At 39.7% G+C, this 24292-nt stretch overlaps 1 protein-coding gene across 1 annotated transcript in view; it reads left to right on the top strand.

Annotated features, from left to right (window-relative positions):
- KCNH1 (potassium voltage-gated channel subfamily H member 1) overlaps positions 1 to 24292 on the top strand; it is a 176647-nt gene that overhangs the window by 26909 nt on the left and 125446 nt on the right. Inside the window, exons 5-7 of the mRNA XM_053939409.1 lie at positions 2166 to 2284; positions 9990 to 10382; positions 22963 to 23392. Of these exons, the coding sequence (XP_053795384.1) occupies positions 2166 to 2284; positions 9990 to 10382; positions 22963 to 23392 (942 nt within the window). The remainder of the gene's footprint in view (positions 1 to 2165; positions 2285 to 9989; positions 10383 to 22962; positions 23393 to 24292) is intronic.

Raw genomic sequence — 24292 nt, forward strand, 5'->3', positions numbered from 1 at the left:
GCCATGGCACAGTGGTGGGAGTATCTCCAAGCTGGGCTCCCAAGGGTGGTATACCATATGTGTGGAGAGAATTAGGGTATGTACCCCCAATTTGTGTCCACACTGCTTTAAAAAGCCAAGCTGAAGAGTGACACAATCTCTTGCCTAGAACAGTTATATTGCTTTCAGATCAGAGTTTGGAGTAGAGGGTGAATCTAATGTTTGTGGAAACAGTTCTTTTGTGAGCCATTTAGGCACACACAAGTGAGATGTTTAGCACCTAGGGCAGAGGAGATGCTTGCAGGGGATGCTGAGGAGAGGAATGGGTTAAGCTGTGCCTTCAAAAGGAGATGACTCCTGGGAAGAAGGGGGGACACCCGAAGGTGCTCAGGATTCATAGCCACAAATCATACCACAGAGTTGTCTGGCAGTGCTTTTGTGCAAGAAAGCTCAAGTGAGGTGCTTCCTTTTCATCCTCTCTCTGTGTATGTCCGAATAGCCCAAACCTTAAAACAATGTTTGGAAGAAAATGCACACTGAAAGTTTGTCCTCAGGTTTTGAACCAAATTTTGCATATTCCAGGAGAATGCCTTCCCCATCAATCCGGTTCGAGTTAGTAAAAGGAGCTGTCTGTGTTATCTGGCATTAGAAACATTTTGCGCGTGGTAAGGGGGGCAGGTTTCGAGTTCCCGGGCGAAGCTGGAGCTCCGTGGTCTGTTCTGTTTCCCGCCGGGGCTGACGTTTGCGAGCAAGCCGCGTTCGTTCCGCTTCAGCACCACGGGCAGCGCCGGAGCGCCCGTCCCGCCGCCGCTCCCTCCCGGGCCGGAGAGGGGGCGATCGCCGGTGTCACCTTGGAGCACATCCCCCTCGGGCCTCGTCGGGCCGGCCACCTGCCAAGCCCTGCACCTGGGTCGGGTGAGAGGCTGGGCATGATTGGGCGAGAAGCTCATAAAGCCAGCTGTATCCTGGGATGTTTCAAAAGTAGCATGGCCAGCAGTCAAGGAAAAGGATTCTCCTGCTCTGCTCCAAACTTTATGTGACCATACGTGGAGTATTGCACTCAGCTCCGAGTCCCCAGCATAAGAAGGACCTGTTGAGCGAGTTTAGAGGAGGGTCACGAAGATGTTCAGAGGGCTGGAGCACCTCTGCTGTGCAGACAGACTGGGAGAGTTGTGTGTGCTCAGCCTAGAGAGGAGAAGACTCCAAGGACACCTTATAGCACCTTCCCGTACCTAAAAGGGGTCTACAAGAAAGCTGTGTAGGCAACGTTTTCCAGAACTAGGTGCTCATTATAAACTGAATCTTCAAAGTGCTGAGCATCCTTAGTTTGAGTAGGAGATGAGGAGTAGGAGCTCAAGAGCTCCCAGGTGGTGCTAGCATTTTTCAAGATTGGGACTAAATGCACTGATTCTTTCCCTTCAGTATACCAAAAATATCCAGATGTATACTCTGCCTATCTGTTATGGCAAAGTACTGCTCATAAAGATTATAGTTGTAGTTAGCTCTGTGACTGTCATTGAAGGTCTTCTATTTTGAGGGATATTTGAAATCACTGTAAAAAACATTCTGAATTAAAATTCAGCATATGACTTCTTTGCCAGAAGCTGCTAAATGTTTAATTCGAGTTTGAGAAAATCTATTCCCCCTTTTGTTTAGAGAGAATAAAATTAATGATTTTGTTTTGCTTTTTTGCTCTGCTTTTTATTATCTTATGTATATTTCTCTGCTTATTCCAGATCTATGCTTGATGCATCTGAGGCTAGATTTACTTCTGTTACAGACAACTGTAATTTTCATTGTGCATGACTCTAGCCTTACATCTTGATTAGTCTGGGGTATCTTCTGTAGTGCTGCGAGATCCAAATTGGATCATTAGACTTAATATGAGATTATTGTATGGTGGACATTTATCCTTGCAAAATATGCAGTTCATGTGGCAGAACTTTTGTAGAGCCATTGAATACAAAGTCACAGTAGTCATGGGTTTTATTACTGTACCATGCTGACACCTATTTTCTGACTTGCTTATGTCTGGTACTTGGTTAAATTATACTCCCTTCTAGTCAGTATTAAAGCAGATTGCTCTGTTTTAACAACCTTTTCTCCCTTTAGTCATAAGAGGTTTTATGAGTTACACTTGCAGCTTTTTTTGGTAATGTGTGTCTAATCTTGCATGTTTTCTCAAGGTTGGGGGAAGTTTGCCCGCTTGACCCGTGCCCTCACGAGCAGCCGAGGAGTGCTGCAGCAGCTTGCTCCCAGCGTGCAGAAAGGAGAGAATGTTCACAAGCACTCAAGACTTGCTGAGGTAATTTTTTTTCCCCAGGAGGCTGTAAAGAAATGTTTTTAGCCTTTGTGGGTATGTCATCTCTGCACGAGCCAAGAACTGTTAGTCCTCCCTGTCCTGGGAGTCTGGTACATGTGCTGTGAAATGTGTCCTGTGACAGCAGAATGAAAACAGGTGTCCCAAAGACTTCATGCAACCTAACTTCAGTGTTGTGTTCCATATCTTAGCAAAGTCTTAGGAAGGTGTTGCTAAAATAATACTTTCTTATTTAGTTTCCATTCTTCTGAAGATCTCAATAAGAGTAGGATCTTGGACTATCTATTTCTGTAAAACTGAGGTGACAAAAACTCAGTCTAGTACACAAGGAAATCCTGGAGAATCCATTGCAGGGTTATTCCCTGAATTAATTTATGTCTAGTTACTTTTCAGTGGGATCCCAACCCTGCATTACCAACTGGTTAAAACCTATGTTTAAGTCACTGCTTTTATGGACAGAAGAGTTGTAAGATGGCACAAGCAGCACTGCAGGGAGATTAGAAAAGTGAAACCTTGTGATTTAAGGAGCCTCTCAAAGTTTTGAGATAAGCTCCAGGCAGAGAAGGCCCCTTGAAGCACTTAGGGTTTGAGGGCTTTCACCACGAGGGGGAGAGACTGTCCTAAGTTTCCTGTAGCTGTCTCCTGGGCCAGTAGCAGGGTCTCCCAGGTGTAAAAACAGCCTGGGGAGAGGTCTGACACGGTGTTAATGCCAGCACAGCCAATATAACATGGCAGTCTTGTGTCACTTCCTGCTGTGAATGCCATGGCAGCAGCTATGACTTGACAACAATTCTTGATCTTCCTGTGCAGCTGGAGGTGTAAGGTGTTGATGGGCTCCATGAGGTCTCCATATAGTCAGTTGTACTATAGTTCTGTTGTATATGTCTCAGTTTCTATGCAAACTAAAAGTCACCTGTCTTCTTATCAAGTGTCATGGCAAAATTCCTGCAGACAGGATCTTACCTACTCAGTATTTAATACAGAAGAACTCAAGAAGGGGAAACCAGTTGCTGTTGGAAGCAGAGAAATAACATGGATCATACTAGCACTGGGGAGGGACAGACATTCACAGGGACACTGTATTGCAGGAACACCATGTGATTAGCATGTGTCCACCCTGAGGTTGCTTTAAAATACTCCTTTCTTCTCTTTAGATCTCTATCCTTGAATTTTAGTTCATGCTAAAATGTAGGCAGCAAAATGTAAGGCAAAGGGTCTGAGGTTATTCTGTTTGGCAACAGTCTGGACGTCAGTGACTACATGTTAATGAAACTTTTTGCAAGTCCATGTGCCCAACAAGTCTTTGCAAGCATTCTTAATGGCACAGCCAATTGATTCATTACAAATAATAAAGGGCAAGTATATAGTTTACATGTCTGAAATGAGTTTCTTTAATTGCTGACTGAATATTGCAGTCATAATTTTACAAAGAACATTAGCCCCAGCTGTAATGTTAGGTAGCTTTTTTTTTCCACTGTAATTCCATTTAAGTCTGTAGAACTACACTACACAGAAAAGAGGAGTGCAGATAATCATACAGACAAGACCACCTTTCTTTATTTGAAGATATATGGGGTGCCAGGCTTCTCAATCTGCAAAGGTTTCTTGATAATATTGAATATGGGATCTCTAACAGTTTCCTGTTGTATTTTCAAATATTTTTTCTTCTTTTCTTTTTTTTGCTTCATCCCTGCAGTAGCCTATCTGAAATTTTAAAACTCATCCTTTTTCTTTTGCTACTCACTATGACATTTCACATCAATCTTGTTTGTGAGAAGGCTCCACGTATATTACAGTGTTATTTGTGTTGCCCTTAGTTATTTATCACTTATATATTTGAATGTCTTGGGAGGCTGTTGCGTCCTAGAACCTGAGTAGAGCAAGGTGTTGGAGCCTGCCACAACAGTTTACAATTTTTTATTGTTTATGGAACAGTTTAAGAAAGGTGTTAGTGACAGACTAACAGGCCATGGATAATACAAGCAGTGTCTGTGAAGCTTCAGTCTCTGACTTTCACCAGTAGGCATAGATTTTTTTTTTTTAGCCTGACTTCTCTAATAGCAGTCATATGAAAACTACTCCAATTAATTATGCAATTAACACAAGGGTGTTAGGTAACTGTGAGACAACACTTTGCAATAGGAGTTTGTAAAAGTAACTGATGCATTTCTGTTGCTTAATTGCCAAGGAGCTGATTGTAGGGATGGTTCTTCCTGGTCACTGCTGAATGAGTACATGTGTCATCTGGCATCTTAGTTGATGTATTCTGCACCTTTGCCAGGCAGTTCTGGGCAAACAAGACTGTGTCAAAATTTAAAAAAATACTATAGCTATAAGAAATAAAAACAGAGAAATTATCATGGTGCTTAGCAGCATTGCATAAGAATGGAACTTCTGCCACTTTTTTTAACATTATTTACCAGGAACTTATAACTGCCATTAAAACTGCCAATCAAAATATTGAGGCTTAGCACCTAGCCCTTAGTTTGGGAGCAATTTCTGTGGGTGCTTGGGAAAACAAAAGCAAGGGAGAGTGAGAGAAAGCAAATAGGTGCAATTGAAAACATGAAAATGAGAGATTAAACTGGAAATGGAAACGAGTGAGTGTTTGTGTTAGCTTTTTTTTTGCCCCTCAGTCATACAGTCATAAAAATAAATAAATCATTGTAACCATATTTGATGCAATTTATTACTCTTGACTTGGGATATATTCACCATTTTGTAAAAAAAATAAGATTAAAAAAAAATTTTGCTGTATTTAAAAAAGTAAACAGTAAAACACATGATGAAATGTAGTGTTTCCTGCTCTTGGAATAAAATTCTCCAGCATTAGAGTGCTATTAAAGCATTATGCATCATTACCACAAATAATAAATGCAGATAATACAGCTGTATTATCTGATGAATAGTATGTAACTGAAATGATACTTTAATTAGTAAGTTTCTGAAATAACTATTTCTTTTACAATGATAAAACTGTATAATAGTGAAAAATCTTTCAAAACCAGAGCTGTTTCAATTATTCAGAAAATTGTAGTAATCAAACTGTCCAGTGCACATGGTTTATATGGTTGTGTACATTTTCTTCATGATTACTTTTATATCAGTCTCTTGGGGTTTGGTTTTTTCCTCTCCAGGAGAAGTAGCTTTACAAGCAGTTTGAATGTGGTTAGTTCATGTGGGTGTGTCACCACACCTGACTACTTCAGCAAACCTGTCTCAAGTTGGCACTACTCTCCCTAGAAGCTGGAGAGCAGCAGGAGTGCCTTGGAATAGAGGAGAAGAAGGTACTTTGCATCGACCTGGGTTTGGTGGATGGTGCAGAGAGAGTGGGATTTATATCTCTGAGTCTCCAGATGACCCAGGGGTGATGTGTGTGTGGAGAAGGATGGTGAGGAAACAGACTTGGTGTGGCCCTTGGTGTGAAAAGTGGAGCAAGGAGCTCTTGTAACTTCCAGTCCAGCGACCTGACAAAAGCTTGATCTTTAGCACTAAGCTCTGTGAACCTCCTTTCACGGTTCCTGTGCAGTACTGAGCTCTTCTGTTGTGTTTTATGATAAAGGCACACGCTCGTTCTCTGAGATTGTTAAGCTTTGTTGTAGGCGTGTTTCTCTTCCTTCAGTGAAATGAAGAATTTGGTGCCTTTGAGAGCTCTTGGCTGGCACTGCCAGGCACCATGAGACTTTTGCCATTGTGCAAAGAAAGTTGCCTTTGCTGGGAGAGACAGTGTGAGCTGGGGCAGTGCCCTTCTTTCACCTCAGGCTGTGGAATCATCTCTAGCAGTGCCAGCAAGATGGGGAGGGGGGGGGGTTTACAAAGGTGTGTGTTAGTGATGTAGTGAGAGGGAGCCCAGAGCTTGTCACCTCCATCCCACCCAAGAAGATGACTGGAGGCACCTCTGGCTTTCTGCAAGTGGCTTTCCCCATCTGGTGAGTGATTGGAATCCCTATGTCATTCCTTGATGTCTGTCTCCTGCCCCTCCATTCAGGATTCATGCCCACAGTGCTGCTGCACATCCTTCTGCTGGAGACCAACTAAAGCCATGGCCCCTGGTTTCTTTAAATAACCATTGCTAGGGCTTCTCCAGAGACTCCAGAGGGGTAACAGAAGTTCAAAAGACTTATTTGTAAGGTCCCTAGCTATTCAGATAGTTTGGGGTATGTTTACTTTCTAAATAGAAAGGGAAGGAGATGAATCAGTCATCAAACCTTTGATTTTCCTGTACTGTAGCCCTTGAATCTCAAACAAGTAAAGAGAGAGTGCTTTGTATTTGGTGATGACATTTTAAACCACTGAAGCAGCAGTTTATTGTCTTAACAAGTTGGAACTAGAAGTCTGTTTTTATTGCTTTCAGTTCAGTTTTACGTCCTTGCAGTTCCACTGTTTTTTTTTTTAATTTTTTTTTTCTATTTACAGCAAAATAATGGACACCATTTTTGCCAAACAGGGATTGTTCTTGCCTTTTCCCCTAATTGGGTATGCAGGTATACATTAGTATATTTTCCAGTAAATTTAGTTCTGTTGGTGCAAAATTTCCACAAATTCTTGGAGTACAAAGAGAGCAGCAGTGACCAAAATGAGGTGCATTATGCAATTCTCAATCTATAGCTTATGTATGTATAGATAAGAACCACCTGACAAGAGCAAATCATTTTTTTTTAGTTTTTCATGATTGAGGTTCCTATGCTGATTAAAATAGTTATCAAAATATTGAACTTATTCATGTAATATCAGGGGCTAAAAAAAAAAGCTGTAGTAGGCCTATGATTGCAGAAGAAGCAATTATGCTTTCCTGCTGCATTTGAAGGGTGATCCTGTCTCCTCACACCAGTAAAATCTCAGCATTAGAACTGAAATCCCACTAAATGAAAAATGTTACTATGTGATGGAGGTGCTTGGTTTTGCTGATCAATTATGCCAGCGAGTGAGAATTGCAGAGGACTCTCCTTGCCCAGTGAAGCATATTTTAGGCTTAGGGTCCTACGTTAGAGCTGCTGGTCATGCAGAGCCTCATAAAAGCCAGTAGTAACTCTTTGCTTTCCAAGTGATTCAGGTACAGCTGCAATGTGCAAAAGGTAGGGCAAGCGATATTTGCAGTATTGATTTGGGCTAGAGCTTTTGTTGGGAAAAGACATCCCAACATCTGTTACTGGGACTTGAAGGGAATGATGCTCTGAGTACACACACGGACTCAATACACAGCCTCTGCCGCTTCCAGTCACACCAGTGACTTTTGGGGACTGCATGGGCTGGCCAGTGCCTCCTGCAGAGAAGAGAGACTGCATGTGCCTTGTGCTGCTTCCAGCTCCTTTCAACACAGGACAGCTTAATTCTCTTTTATTTTGGTAGTATGGAGAACATACATGAATCAGGGTCAGGATCAACAGCGTACATAATACTGCAGTGAACACATCTGAGTCCTGGGTGGGTCTGCTGGAGAAATGTTTCTTTCTCCTCTTTGCTGTCATTCTAGACACTCACTAACAAAAATACAGAGTCCTCTTATTTTTTTTTTTTAAATAGATTTTTTTTTCAAACTCTTAATGCCTCTGTGGTAACATGCAGGTCTGTCAGAGCAGGTCACGTTAATTCTCTTCAGGAGAATTGGGCTCAAAGTCAGCAGGCTTGCAATTCCCATTCTCATTTACACGTGTGTGAGGAACTGTGGTCTGACAGAGTCTGACCCCAGTTGTGTCCATGTGAGGTTCAAAGCAGCAGGGAATTTCATCTGAGACTGTTTTGTCCAAGTAGATCTTGTGTAGCTGATTGTTTTCTTTTGTCCCCTTTGGCTTAAACTGTTGGAAAAAATCTTACCAGTTCACCAAGAAAAACCCAAAACAAAACCAAAAAAAACCACTCAGAAAAGCCTGGAGATAAAATCCACATCTAAATAACTGACATTAAAAAAGCTGAGATAACGAGAAAGAAAGGAAGACATCCTTCTATTCTAGCTGTGTTGTCTTATGTTTTCCCAGAGAAAAACAGCCATTTAATTTCCTTCCCTGCTTCCTGTTGCTCTGAACTATGTGTAAATAAATGTGAAAAAGGAACCATGCTCCTAAATACTTCTCACAGGTTCTGTGAGTTTGGCATTACCAAACACATTTCACTCAAGGAAGCCTTCATGTTTCTTTCAGTTTTCATTTATAACTCATCCAGGGTAAAATTTGCTTTAAAATTTAACTTCTCTTTATTTGGACACAGGTTCTTGATGTTGATTTCACCCTCATGTATATAATGTATACGTACATATATATCTATATATAAAAACAAACACATTCTTATTCATAGGTATGTGAAGGAAACTTGAGTTCCCAAGAATTACATATGTGATAATACTGTTTTTGCAGCAGTGGGCAGAGCTGGAGAGTGACCAGACATAAAACGGGCAGCACTGATTGAGACTGCAGTTATGCAAAACAGTGCTCAGTGTCAGCATGTGCTCAGCTTGAGGTCCAGGGTTTAAAACACATGCTGGTAGATCGTCTTCTGCAGTAGCGCTTTTCTGAATTCAGACCTAGCTGCAGTGTAACTCAACAATGTGCCTCGGCAGGTCCCCTAAATCCTGCCTTCAGTTTGGAGGCCCCTACAGCCAGAGGGACATTGAGGCATTGGAGCATGTCCCAAGAAGGGCAAAGAAGGCAGTCAAGGGTTTGGAGAACAAGTTTGATGAGGAGCAGCTGGGGGAGCTGGGATTGTTTAGCCAGGAGAAAAAGAGGCTCAGGGGGACCATCCCCCCTCTACAAGTGCCTGAAGGGAGGTTGTAGCAAGGGGGAGGTCCATCTTTTCCTCCAGGTGACAAATGACAGGACCAGAAGAAATGGCCTCAAGTTGCACCACGGGAGATTTAGATTAGATATTAGGAAAAATTTCTTCACTGAAAGGGTTGTCAAGCATTGGAACAGATATCCCAGGGAATGGTGGCATTACTGTACCTAGAATTGTTCAAAAGGTCCGTGGATGTGGCACTTGGGAGAAGTTCTCCAACTTGTTTTTTGGAGAACGTGGTGGTACTGGATTAATTGTTGGACTCAACAATCTTAGGGTCTTTTCCTGCCTTAATGATTCTATCTTTCTATGATTCTACACCATCAGGTAGTTAAGACACTGAATTAAAAGGTGAAGTCCAAAATGAGTTGATGGAGGCTAATGATAGATATCCATGCTCTTTGGACTTGCACAGTCCAGAGAAGAGGAAAAAAGGCCTGTGCATTCACGATAGATTGTAGTTTGAGACTACTTCAGACAGGGTGTAGTGAAGAGTTAAGTAGCCAGTGTTGAAAAAAAAATGTGGTCCAGTGGTCCTGCTGCTGGACTGGAGCTCAGTTGTGTGTTGTTCCTGGTTTTGCGCTCAGTTCCTATTCACACTGGCCTTCCTGCCTATTCTTGCCCATCATTTTTCTGTCTCATCTGTCTAGATAGCTGAAGGGGTTCTCTCTTCTCTGTTTGTCTTGGACACTCCACACATTAGACTTAGTGTCAAAAAATAATCAATGGCATTAAAAGAAACAACTGTTCTTAGTTTGATGCTGATTTGTGTAACAGAATACTTTTCTTGGCTTGCTTACCATTTGGTGATGATAAAAGGAGTTGATGTGAATTTTCATGAACTGTTGTACTGAGCTTGAGAAGTTAGTGTGAAAAAATTAAGCATGTTTTCTTTTTCCTCTCAAATCTCTCTTGACTACAGGTATTGCAGCTGGGTTCTGAAATCCTCCCACAGTACAAACAAGAGGCACCAAAGACTCCACCGCATATAATTTTGCATTATTGTGTATTCAAGACTACCTGGGACTGGATCATCTTGATTTTAACGTTCTACACTGCTATTTTGGTCCCTTACAATGTCTCCTTTAAAACCAAACAGAACAACGTGGCATGGCTAGTAGTGGACAGCATTGTAGATGTCATTTTTCTGGTTGACATCGTGCTTAATTTCCATACCACCTTTGTGGGGCCGGCAGGAGAGGTGATCTCTGACCCTAAGCTGATTCGCATGAATTACTTGAAGACCTGGTTTGTGATTGACCTGCTCTCCTGCCTGCCATATGATGTCATCAATGCATTTGAGAATGTTGATGAGGTCAGTATACCACTTCCACTTCCATCCATTTCTTGTTACTTGGTAGTTGGGGGGGAGATGTGGGACAGAAGAGAGAAATGTATGTTTTTAAATTTATTGAATTACTGTACATATGTCTCTGGTAGCCACCCACAGCATGCATAGAAGTTTGCTTATGAATCCTAGCCAGAAGGCTCATTCTTTAATTTCTGCTGTAGTTTTTGGTGTTAAAAATCCTATGTTTATTTTCCTTCTTTCTGTGAAGAAAAGAAGGAAATCCATGGTTATTTCCCTTCTTTCTGCACCCTCAGGGTTCAGGAGGACAGGTAGAGGCAGACAGCAGCACCTTTGTACAGCACTGAGGAAAACAGCTCCATGTGACTTAGCAGGAATAGTTTGGGCTGTGTGTCAGGACAGTTTGTCGGGGCAGGCTGTGCTTGCTTTCGCTGATGACCGATCAGGGTAGTTCTACTAATGCCAATTCTTCACAGGAACAATTGGGAAGTAAAACACACATTTCTCAGCTGCTTCTAGTACACTATGGCAGGTGGCAAAGAGGCAGGCAGTGACTCACTGAATCGTCTTTGTGCACCAGAAAGCACTGTGTGGATACCTGGTGATCTGTGCAGCATTGTTTGGCAACAGCATTTTTAGAGGCAGGTGAAGCAATTGAAGGTGCTTGTTTGGTAATTTCATAATTAAATGAAAGGGCAGGGAGAAATCCAGAATCTAGACTCTTTCTTAGTTCTTCATTTCTCTGGGAATAGATCACAATCCAGCAAAAGAACTAACATTTAGACAACTTAAATCCAGAAAACAAGTATTTTTTAACTGCTTGTTTTTTTGGATCAGTCTGCCAAGAAAATATTTCTAAGGTAAATACATTAAAGTTCCCTGCCTGAGTAGTTCAGAGAGTTAATGAATTTTTAATTAAATATTAAAGAGGATTCCAGCAGCCTACGTTCTGGTTACACGTTATAAAATCATCAACTTAGTTATGTCTCTGAGTTTATCTGTGACACATGCTAAATTTGTAAGATGCAGAATCACAGAATCATAGGGTGGCTGGGCTTGGAAGGGATCTCAGGAGATTATCTAGTCCAACCCAGCTGCTAAAGCAGATTCACCCAGGGCAGGTTGCACAGGATTGCATCCAGGTGGGTTTGAATAACTCCAGAAAAGGAGAGGGATTTACATACCTACCTCATCAGGGCTTAGTATTTAAATTTTAGCCTGTAAAATTTAAATTTTATTACTACCTTTAAAATATTCCCATGTTACAAAGGACAGCCCAGCTATCAAAAGAAAACTATGCTGAGTGAAATATAGGGAAAACCAAACCCCATTACTTTTTTTAAATTACACTGTTTTTTATAAAATTTAAAGTGGTTTTCTCACTGACTTGAGGACAGGTAGGCAAGCTATTAAATGCAGTGAAAAAAATGTGATATTCTTTGCTATTTAATTCCCTAGAGAAGTTTTCATTTTATATCAAGCTACAGATTGAAATAACACAAATTAGATCAAGCAAAAAAGCCTTGTGAAACCTGTCCTTAAGTATTTGTTTGTCATATGAAAGACCCAGACTGCAGATTATTCTGCAGGGCTTTCACATATTGCTTTGCTGTGACACTGATAGAGTGATGGAAGGAGTGGCCATATGTCAGTTTCTGACATGTAGACAGAAAGAGTAAAAATAATAAATAAAATTTAAAAATAAATGAAGCAAGAGACAAAAAAAACCAAAAAAACCCAAAAAAAACCCCAAAAAACAAAACAAAACAAAACAAAAAAACCACCAAACCAAAAAACAAAAACAAAAAAAAAAAAAAAACAACAAAACAACCGCAACAAAAAACAACAAACCATGAAGGAAGCTTTTCTCACCCATGGCAGATAGAAGCAGCCTGGTGAAGATTTTGCTGAGGGAACACTTTTTGACTTTAGACTGGTGATGTGACCTACAGAACATCCCTGAGGAAAATGTCTGTACCAGTGGCTGTGAGAGCCCTCGAACTGAACACAGATGATTTTGGACTCATGGTAGCAATTCTGCAGAGAAGTTCTTGTGTGAGTTCGTATTTTTGCAGGTTCTCCATCTCAGTGTTGCCTTGTAGCAATGAGAAGCTGATTGCTACTTCAGTTTTCCCCTGGCTCTTCAACAGTCTCCTTAATCAGTATAACAGTGTTAGTTTTAGTTATTCTACTATTGTGCCCAAGGGGAAAAAAATCAAGATTTTTCTTGATGCTGTCCTTTCAAGACTGTTCATCTGCATGTCCCACAGTGGTTTCTGACATTTGGCTGGTATAAATCGTTGTAGGGTCATTAGAGCAGAGTTTCCACTGGTGAAAATTGCCATGCTTCTACTGAGGGCTCATAGGCTGGTTTATGGGACCTGCAATGCCAGCAGAATAACACAGTGCATATCAGGAGGGGGTTTGGGACAGTAGATGCCAATCACTGTTTCAAGAACTGCCTATAGAGTGAAAGATAACCTTTCAGTAAATTAGAAAAAAATAAAACCCACATTCAAGGAATTTTGAAAGCAGAATATCTTTGCCTTTTATCTTGTTTTCTGTTGTGTAGAGCATTCCCTTGTGGGTCAACTCCCTTCCCTTTTTACTGGTTTAAATTTACCTCCCTCTTGCCCTGGATTATACACCATATAATTTCACAGCTCGATTAAGTCAGGTGCAAGGCTGTCCTGCTTAATGTGCAAATAACCAAACTGAACTGTTATCTGTGTGTCACTTTAATTTTGCTAGAGGAAATTCCCTTGGAGCCATGGCACTGGAGTCGGTAGCTGGCCATGGCTGCTGCAGGATCTTTTTTTTTGTTTTTGTTTCTGAAGTCCTAATGAGAATATTCTTGTAAAAAATGGCCAGAGATTAAATTATACCCAGTGTCAACAGTGGTAATAAAATGAGATGAAGAATATGAATAGCTATTTTCCTGATATTTTCCATACATGATTTTAGACAGGAGGAAATAGAATCCTGGCTTTGTTGCAGTCCCTATAATGAAGGGGAACTGGGCCAGGTGGAAGCTTGCTTATTTTGCTGTCTGCTGTCATTCTCTGTTTAAAAAAAAAGGCACTGAAGACTCTGAGAATGTCATGGAGGAACTAACTTGACAAGTCAATTTGTTCTTAAGAATGTTGTAATTACTGTTATGGAGACTAATTGATTTACAAGGAACATGGGACCTGCAGCACTGAAAAAGTAAAAAAAACTGTATAATAGGGTATTGAGGGTTTTTTTTGCTCTGGGCAGTTTTGGGACTGTCCCATGACTTATCTCCAGATTAATAGTGAAACCATTTTTGTCATCTTTAAAATGATCCTCTAATTGTAATAGATGAAACTAGAGTTGATCAATATTTTTGGCAAGCAGATACTCAATTGAAAAAAATCTGGTATTGGATTTTTTTCCTATTTTGAAGTAACTTTTTGTTTTGCAATTTACTTCATTATTCAATTATAAGATATAACAGAAAATATTTTATTGAAACAAAATTAAGTGTGACTTTGGCTTTTTTCAGACAATTTCAAAATTCTTTGGGTTTGTTGCAGTTTGGAACATTAGTTTATTTTCGATTCTCATTTTTCAATATAATTGAAATTCCAGTTTCCTCTCTGCATGGTTGAGAATATTTTTGTCCATAAAAATAATTTGAATTCATTAACTATTAATCAATACAACTATTATTAACTACAATTAATTCAAGAGGCACTTAAGTATGAATAGCCACATTCTACAGATGGAAGAGGAAAGAAAAAACATTAATGTCTTTGTTCAAGGCCATATAATTATATAAGAGACTGATCTCAAGTGCTGTGCTCAAAGAGACAGTACAGCATTTCATATTCAGACATGAGCAGAATTCAACAAATGAAGAAATGAATAGCTGTAGAGAATTTTCTGTTGTTACCCAAATGAAAGTAAAGTTATGGATGTTTCTCCTGGATTTTATATGTGGGAAGCAAATTATACAGTTAAATACGAATTATTTTCTTGACCTGACAGAATTTCAACAGAAGAAAATATACCATATTCATACTGATTGATGAATCAACTTAATTCTAGGCTTGAACTTTCTATTGTTAAGAGAATACATCATGCTGTAATTTAGTTTGAGGAAAAAAAGAAAATATTGGTCTAAAATTTAAACAGTCCTTGAAACATGTGGTGTTAGTCTCTTTCAAATTCGAATGATCAAAATAGCCTTTGTCAGTAATTCTTTACAGTAATTGGTATTATTCCTCACTTAAGGAAATACCACCTACTTTGGGGGATAATGTTATCTTTTTGTGTTCAGACATCTATCAGTAAATTTAACAAAAACCAAGCTTAAAGAAAATTCCACAATTTTTGCCAAGAACAGTGCAATTTAAGACTTTGAATTCCAAAGCATATTTTTGCAGTGTCAGCTTGAGCAATTTTATAGTGTGGTTTTTGTCCATAATGACATAAGATTTAATTTATATTGGAAAAAATTTGACTTATTACATGTGGTGCTGTTGTGAAATCTCATGGCAGGAGTGGAATCCAGTCATGTCACCACCATATAAATCTCTGAAATAGGGAGTTTGTAGTAGTAACTGCTATACGTGTCTGAGCCGAGCGCTGTGATCAATTGTTGGCTGATGCCACATTGAGAACCATGTTTCACTCTATTAGTTGAGGTAGAAGAGAAATAAATGCATAGTAAAAGATCATTAGGAAAGATATATTCAATATAAATGATCTAGTGCTCAGTTGAGTGAATGAATAGGAGAGAAGTTAGCATGTAGGCAAAGAAGATGTACAAGTTTGAAAGGCCAGAATTTATGATGATAAAAGAAGTCCCAGAAAAAAATACAATATGGAATAATAGAAGTAAATGAAGATAATTAGTGCTAAGTGAGTGTGGTGTAGCTGGAAAGTAAACAGAGACTTGAGAGAGGAAAAAATGAATGTGTTGCAGGTCAAATTGTTGGCAACTCTCTGAGGCAGTACTTTTGCAATAGATTAATTTAAACCTTGTTAATGGAATAATCTCTCATGCTAATACAAATTAGCTATTTAGGAATTACTGAAGCAGCTACACTGGAAAGCATGCAACTTCCCCTTTTTTTTTTTTTTTTTACACTGCATTGAATAAGGGGCAAGGGAATAAATTATCATATTTACAGTTTTGTGGAATAAACTGGGACCTATAAAGAAAGATTTTGGGTTAGATGAATTTGGCAAACTGGAAAATGTAATTTTAAAAGTATTTTTAAACTGTAAACAGCTGAGTAATATGAAATTTGTTTGAAACAGTAGTTGACCATTCTTATTTGAATCTGTCCAATGAGACAGTGCTGTATTTTGCATGTGAGTCTATTGCTAAATCTAGCAATAAATGAATAATTTTCTATGGCTAATTGAAATTTTAATGTAGTCATAACCTACTTTTAATGTAATGTTTAACAAAAAAAGAAACCCAGCTGTGTATCACAGAGTGTGATCCAAGCATAGAGGAGCTGCTGATGAATTGTGGTTCTTGGATGAGTTGAAGGTAGATAAGGAGGGATAAGTGAGACCCTGTGGACTGGGTGACACCTACTGGGGCTTCTGGGGAGGGATCGAGCAGTTGGGTTATTGTGCCCAGGTGGGGCAGGGGAGGGCTGAAACATAGGCCTTGGGTTGGGGGTGTGATGATGAAGAAGGTCTACTTGGATGGGTGTCCCTGTGTGAGAAGCCCCAGAGTAACAGGACAAAGCCCTTGGGAGGTGTGTGCTGGGGGCTGCAACCTGCCAGAAACTCTTGGAGCATGGTCCTTGGTGTGGCTCCTAGGTGGTATTTGGAGCTTCAGAAGGAGCTTGGCAGCCTTGAACTGTGGAAAAAAAGGGGAGTGTAGTGGGAAGGAAAAGCAGTGGTGGAGGAGGAGGGCTGCTTGTCTGACTTCTGTCAGTGCCTCTGTTCTGCAGCATTGCCCCAGGGGGCTGTGCCAGGCAGGAATTACTCCTTAGAAGACAGGTAGGTGGAAGGAGTATTTTGAGGAAATGCAAATGGTGTAAAGCAGATTCCTGGGGTGAAGTGCACAGCCAGGATATAAACCAGCTAGGCAAAAGAAGCACTTGCTGTTCAGACTCTTGGGAATTCAAGTGAGGGTGTCTCTCTTCTCTGTCTGCTATGTTCCACATCTCCTCATCTCTTCCCCCTCCCATTTTTTTTTCCGGTCATATACGAGCTTTTCTATCTTCCTTCCTTAAAATCCTCCAATGTTTCTATCTTCCTTCCTTAAAAACCTCCCAGCCTCCATGCTACCCATCACATGCCATTTTTATGCTACCATGTGACGGGGCAGGCTGTCTTTTCCCCCAAAATCCTCACTTTTCCAAATTGTGTTGATGTATATAGGCATTGCAGGGCTCTTATGCCTTGGAAGACATTCAGGGTTAAATTCTCTCCTATGCTATAAGCCTAATTCTGCTACCTTCTCGTGTCTTACCCAGGCTCAGACACCTTGGTAGCTCAGAGACACCAGCTCTGTCTGCTGATGGATAGCCCCTACCAAAAGAGAATTCCAGAGCAGGATGTGTTGCTGTGTCCCTGCCTGGTGTTGAACTCCTCTGTAGGTTCTACTTGCGGCGGTTAAGAGTCTGGTTGACTCTTCTTCTGCACCCCAAATGTTCAGATTAGTCTTTCTGCTAAGTCACAGATAAGTAAGGGTGTTACTGAATTTCAGGGCTACTTCATAGCTTTGAAAGGCCTGACATGATTTATCATTCTGTTAAAGCGAGAATAGTAGTCTACATAAGCTATTCAATCTGTATCAGGCTAAAAGAATTAAAACGCTGAATTACATTTTCAGTGATAATGTATGGTGATAGCCTTTGTCCAAGAAGGAGGACTAATTGAATATATTAGAGTCTGAATTATTTCAAAAAGCTGCTGTTAGAGTGAGACTTACACTGTGTATAAAGGGAGGCATGTTCCAGAGGCAGGGATCAGTTACTCTCCTCTTCTCCCCCCATTCAGCACACTTGTATCGATCTGAGGCAGAAAGTCAGATGAGATGACAACAGGTATTTGTTTGAGTAGCTAAGTGGTTGCTCTGTAGTCTATTTCATATTAGGGATGGAATTAGAATTGGGAAAGATGGAGAGGTATTAGATGTCAGTAACACTAAATATTATTTGTGTGTTTTGCTTCTTTGAGATAAGTAAACAGCTTCTGGAACTGGCTCTTGCTTTGAATCAGAAGCACAGGGAAGCAGATTGTTGTCTATTGGGGGTTAAATTTTTATTGATACCACAGAAATTGGGATTTCTTTAGGTTACTTATGTGTTATCTTTATTCTTGTTCTTCCTCTCAAAGTAAAAGGAAAATAGAGTTTGTTTCCTGGTTTTGTTTTGTTCTGAGTGTGCATGTATGCATGTAAGGCAAGCGTGGACATAGTTTTACAAGTGAAAAATCAGCCTTCCCATCTCTTCCCACACCCTGTGCTCTAATACATGAATTATTGCTGTTTCTTCCCCACTTCTAACCAAGCTCACAGATGTCTGACTAAAATAGGCTTCAGGGGTCTAGAGATCTGTTTTCTTCAGTGCTGCAAACCACAGCAGTATCCAGAGGGCTTAGATATTGATTTTGACCTGTGCACATAATGCTATCTCATCTCTTAGTTGCTAAATATGGCCATCTGTAGGAAAGGTCATGTTCTCAGACCTAATTAAGAAAATCAGAGGAGACAAATGATGGGAATGTGTAGTCCTAATGATGACCTGACAGGGCTGCCAGGTTACTGCAGGTAGGCAGAGCCAGGTTGTAGCATGGCTGACTTCAAATAAAGTGTCAAGAAAGAAGGCAGTGCTTTCTGCAGCTCTTGCCTCACAGTAGTGATAAATTTGATTCATTGCCTCCCCTTTTGGAATAAATAATTTTTTTTTGTCTGTTTCATTCTCTTCCTTTTAATGGTTAGCTTTTAGTCTCCTGCATCTCCCATTAATTGATATGAAGCCAGAACTTTAGCAGTTCCATATGAGAGAAAAGTGCTGGAGAACATAGGAAAGATTTGTGCTAATACTGAATATTTCTCTTTTTAAAAATAGGTAATAAGTAGGAAGTAAATTATCCTGCCTTTGAGCCTAGAAAAAAAATCTTAATGCTTGGGTTAAGTGCATTTTCTTTCTGTACATGTAGAAAGTGAATAATGGCCTAAAAAGTGAATACTGTCGTGTAGATTGAATCTATTACTAAAGTTCTTGTGCTACTGCAGCTGTAGGAGGTGGGGTGAATGCAGCATTTTAGGTATTTTCTGCAGTTGTTTATGCTGCCTCTTGTTTGGAATTGAAAATGAAGTATTTCTTAGGTTTTTGGGGGGGCAGGTGGGGTGGCCTCAGTTACTTTTTATGGCTGTTCTTTAAACAATTTGTATTTTAATTTTTTTTTCTAGGTGGACTTTTATTAGTCAATGAATTGAGCTGAATTTAATTTTGCATGGCAAATGAACAGCAGCAACTGCTTTTATCTGTACAGCATCTATCACAGTGTGTCCACTGTTACTGTTCTTGGACCACAAAGACACAAGTAACAATAATTGCTCTGCTTACAGCAATTGTGTTTTCACAGTGTCTCTGTCTCTTTATCTGGGTGTGGAAGTAATGGCGCAAATTTTACGTTGTCTGATTGAGAGGTAAAGCCAAAACATGGATATCTTGGATCATGTATTTGGAAAGAAGGCTACTTAGATGGCTGAGGTATCAGTGTGAGACAAGGGATGCACTCACAGTAGATTAGATCTTGCAGAAAGCAAGGAAATGCAGAAGAAAACCTGTGTAAATGTGCACAGTATATAGTGAGGAAGTCTAATTAATGACAAATTATACATGGAAATTTACTTTTGGCAGTATTCCATGGACAAACTTATGAAGCACTTTACTAGAATATAAAATATGGGCACTACTTTCCCCTGGGACTGAGGCTGGTCGGTTTTTCTGTTTTTGGGGTACAGTTCTACTCTGCAAAGAACGTGTAGAATGAGAGGGAGAGGAAGTGGTTGTGTTTATTATTTTAAGAGCTTTTGACATTCAAGTCTGTTCAGTCAGTGGCTATGGAATTATTTCTTCAGTGTCTCAGTGCCTTGAGCTTGCCCTTTGTTTTGGAGGGGACTGGCTACACTTTCTTCCTTTTTTGTGCAGCATCCATCACTGGCAATGAAAGTAAACCTGCCAAGCTATGAAATATTTATCAACATCAATACACAGATATCAGCAGGAGAATTTTTTCAGCCTCATTCAGTCGCTTCAAAACATTTGAAATATAAGAGTGTGTGAAATTCAGTATTTTCTGACATACCTGACCAAGTGCTGCATATTGAATCAGTGAACACTGCACCTAAGTTCTCTCTGTAAAAAAATATAGTAAAAATGTACTATGTGTCTATTCTGGCCATATAACAGATTTCTAAAAATTTATTTTTGCATAGCCTCAAGGGATGGTTTCTGTTGTATACAGTACCAGTAGTTGCAGCTGTGTTGGGGTAAATGAGACCCAGTAGAACCCCATGGAATATTACTTAGCCTTGTCCTTTCCCTGGCTGCCACATAGACATTCCTTATGGTGATCCTTTAGAGCAGAGTACCTGGGGATGCCTGTGTGGGACACACAGTGCCATTTCTAGCTCTTCATGAACGGAGGTTTTTCTGTTTCCTTTGGGCACAAGGATCTCTGTGTGTCTCTTAGTCTGCTCTCAAAACTGGCAGGGGCAGCAGACCAAGAGGGTGGGACACACATCAAGAGAAGTAAATTGAGTTCAGGCTCCTTTGCGTGACATCGTGGAGCCATCTGTACGATAAAAGCATAAAAATAATCTGCACTGATAAGAGCATTAAAATGGGCAATAATCTAAAAGTACAGTTCTATTTCAGAAAGTGGTAATCTAAAATTGTCAATTTTTCAATCCAGTAGATCTATTCCAGTGAGCATTAAAATATAACTTGCCGAATCTAGTGCCAAAAAGTACTGATTTAAAGTATTGCAGGACTATCTGATTTTTTCCCTACTTTATCATCTGTGAAACAGTCTATTAAGTTTCTGTTGTTTGTAACCATTTGAAATTCTTTAGCTTAGAAATTTTTAAGAGTTATATGCATAACCATTTCCCTGTGCAGTTCTTGCTCTTGATATTGGTCCATTTATGATAGACAAATCCTTTCCTTTGAGGAAATTAAAGAAAGAACACTGTTAATGCTGAAATAAAAATAAATTGGGCTTTTTTTAATTGAGCTTTTTCTGAACTTTTGAAATCTCATTGTCAGTGCAGTCAGGTGAGTATTAGGAGTAATATGAATATTAAATGTATCCTTCCAGTGCAACCAAATCAAGTATACATTTTCTGTAAATATTCAAGTTCTTCTTGTACAAAAAGCCTAATTCTTTCTATCTCTGGTCAGAATTTGGTAGAATCACTTTTTCCCAAATGATGCAGTTTAAACCCATTTAAATTTTTTTTTAAAAAATTTCTTTTAGTGAATTCCATGAGGGAAATTAGGATAAGAGAATGCTTGAAAAAAGTATTTTCCCTTAGACTTTTAAAATCTGATTTCACATATTTTAATTAGCATTCCCATTTTTCATATCCAATTTCTTGAGCTCCACTTCTGTGATTCTTTCCTTTCCCCAAGTATTTCTAATCCTTGACTCTTTTTAATTTTAATTAAGAATTAACCAAATTCTAAGCTATTAAGTCCTTCTTAAACCTTTATTATTTTTTGGCTTTGGTAGGACTCTCGCTGACAAACAGCATTTTTTTGGTTTTTTTTTTTTTTTTTTTTTTAAATCACAGGGATACGTTTAATTTGAAAAACAGGTTTTGCACAAAAATAAAACTGTTTTCTCGGATATTGGGGTGGAGATTTTGAAGCAGTGTATGGTTAAAAGGCTTGGTTTTGAGACTGAAGCTAAAAGAGCACAGTTTCTGGAGGCTTCTCAAAATGTAAAAAAATAGTGTTTCACTGCTAAGGTTTGTAAAGAGAAAAGGGAGAAATGGGCATGAGCCCAGAGGGAAAAGACCAGAAGGCTGTGTTATAATGTCAGAATATTTAAAATGCAGAGACTAAATGAGCTTGTCAGTCCAGGACTTGCATGTCCAATTCTAAAACGTGGCTATAATTTTTTGCCTTTTCCACTTTGCTTTTCCTCTCCATACTGAGTGTTCAGAAATACCTGCTTTCCCTGCCCTGGAAATTAAGGCCTTTGGTGCCATATTCTCAGAACTGGCAGTGAGGCTTTGCTCCAGTGTTTACAAAACAAAGCTGGGTATGGAATGAATGGGAAATGGAAATTAACTTGCTTTGTGTAGCAATTTTTGTATCAGTGACTTGAAAAGTTTGGCATAGATATTAATGAAAAGAATAGTTCACTCTCTCTCTTCTAGATGTCTGGAAATATCTCTGATTTAAAGGAAGACTGCTTTTTATATTCTTTTTTTTTTTTTTTTTTCTCTTTCTTTTTACTCCCCACCCCCTGGTTTTATTAGATCTTGTCCAGATACTTAATAGAAATTGCTAGTGTGTTCCCAGGTAACAAATTACATCTGTCTCTGAAAATGAGTCAATGTAATCATGACAAATTCATGAAATAAAGGGAAAATATATTGCTGCAGTCTTGGGGAACATGAGTCAATATACTTTATGTAATTATTTAATAAAACATCTTTTCTAGTGCATTGAAGCAGCCTAAGATACTGAGGCAGTTGTATTTATGCAGGAATAAACAAACTTCCAGTAAAAGCTGGTGACCAGAAGTATGCAATTATGCATTTCCAGAAATACTCATTAAACCAGTCTGCTTAAATTTTAATCAGACTTCTATGTATGAAACAGTCTTAGTAAGAGGAAGTAGAAAAAAAAAATGAAGGATTTTTATGATAGGCTATTCAGATCTTCTCATGCTCCAAATGAGTCTGAATTTTTTTATTTGACTTCTTGTGCAAATCTGTATAAAAGTTAACAGTACAAAGTCCTACATGCTGGCTTAATTCTGTTTCATGGGAGCCATATTATTTTCAGCATAGAAATACTGCATTGATATCAAAGCTGTCATAAAAAGGATATAATTTTGGGTTTAGTGAGATATTTGAAATATTTAAGCTTTGTGTAGTTCATATGAGAAATGTCAGAGGACTGGTTATCAGTGCACGAATTTGTATAGGAAAGTGAAGTCATAGGAAATGTGTTGTAGGAAATAGAAAAACTACAAATTGCCAGGTACTGCCAGTATCTTTTGGCCTTCTTTATCTTTCTGACGTTACATCTGACATGTTGCATAAGAATTCACAACTGGATATGCAATAGACAGCCTGTCGTTTGAAGGTTTTACAAAGGTATTTGTAAACCTATTCAAATAATCTGAAAAGGAAGTTCAGAGAGCAACCCACAAAATGGTAGTGGATGAAGGTAGGAGTGCATATATTAATCTCTGGAAAGGGTCACTAAGCTTTTTATCTGTCACAGTTTCTCTGTTATCTGGTGACTATCTGTTTTTTATGGATCACCTTGTTTCTTTGGAAGCTATGAATATTGGTGCTTTCACATGAAATCCTAATGGCCATTGCTCTTTGTCCTTCCAGGGCATCAGTAGCCTCTTCAGTTCCCTCAAAGTGGTCAGGCTGCTCCGGCTGGGTCGCGTGGCTCGGAAGCTGGACCACTACATCGAGTACGGGGCGGCCGTGCTGGTGCTGCTGGTGTGCGTGTTCGGCCTGGCGGCGCACTGGCTGGCCTGCATCTGGTACAGCATCGGCGACTACGAGGTCATCGACGAGGACACCAACACCATCCGCACGGAGAGCTGGCTCTACCAGCTGGGAGAGTCCATAGGGACTCCCTACCGCTTCAACGCCTCCGGCTTCGGGAAGTGGGAAGGCGGGCCGAGCAAAGATTCCGTCTACATCTCCTCGCTGTATTTTACAATGACCAGCCTCACCAGCGTGGGATTTGGGAACATCGCTCCCACGACAGATGGCGAGAAGATCTTTGCTGTGGCTATGATGATGATTGGCTGTAAGTATTAGAGATTCTGTCTTTCTCGTACACAACACCAAATAGCTGCATGTCATGAATGCTGATTTCATAAGAACATCTGGAATCCTGGTAAATGTGATGCAGCTAAAAATATTTCTGGTGGCAGTATTACACAATTCCTTACTGGTTAGGTTTAAATCACAAATAGGAGTATTGTTGTGACTAGCAAAAATTCAGTCATTTTGGAAAAAATATTCTGTCCATATCCTCTCAATATGGTCTTGTAAGTAAACCATAAAATGCTTAAAGCCTAAACTGTTAAGAATTAATGCACCTTTTTGCCTCCATTTTAGTATGTGGCAAACTCTTTTCATGTCTGAGAGCTGTACACATTTGGTAAGTGGGTCGGAGTGTGGGAGGAGGTCTGGGAGCACCGTCTTCTAAGAGATAGAGAACTGGGACTCTTAAGGAGCCACAAACTCTGCCATGGGCTGAGCACACAGACACATCCTGAAGCAAGGGGGGTGAGGCTGTGCTTGGGCACCTCTGGCTCAGACATCCTTGTTAGAATGGGTACATGTTGCCAAGCTGTCCAACTTTTGGCCATGTTGTCATTTCAATGCAGGATCCGCATTCAAAGTGCCTTGAGAGCTACTTGGAGTTAAGAACCATATGGTGGCCACTGTTAAACTAGGTCATGGTTTTCTAGATAAGGGTGGAGTTTGAGCCAAAATAAGGAAAAAAAAAATCTGCTTTGTCCATGGGAAAAACTTGTCATTGTATGGAGAAAGATAGAAGCTTCTGTATGGTAACATTGCATCCAGAGTAGGAGAAAGTCAATCCTCACTAAGCAGAAAATGAAAACCGAATACATAATGAAACTCAATTAGCAGCACACTGCCTGTTGTATAAATGTGAACTTTTGATTCTGATGTGTCC

The sequence above is a fragment of the Vidua chalybeata genome, chromosome 3, assembly GCF_026979565.1.
Source record: "Vidua chalybeata isolate OUT-0048 chromosome 3, bVidCha1 merged haplotype, whole genome shotgun sequence".
Lineage (NCBI taxonomy): Eukaryota > Metazoa > Chordata > Aves > Passeriformes > Viduidae > Vidua > Vidua chalybeata.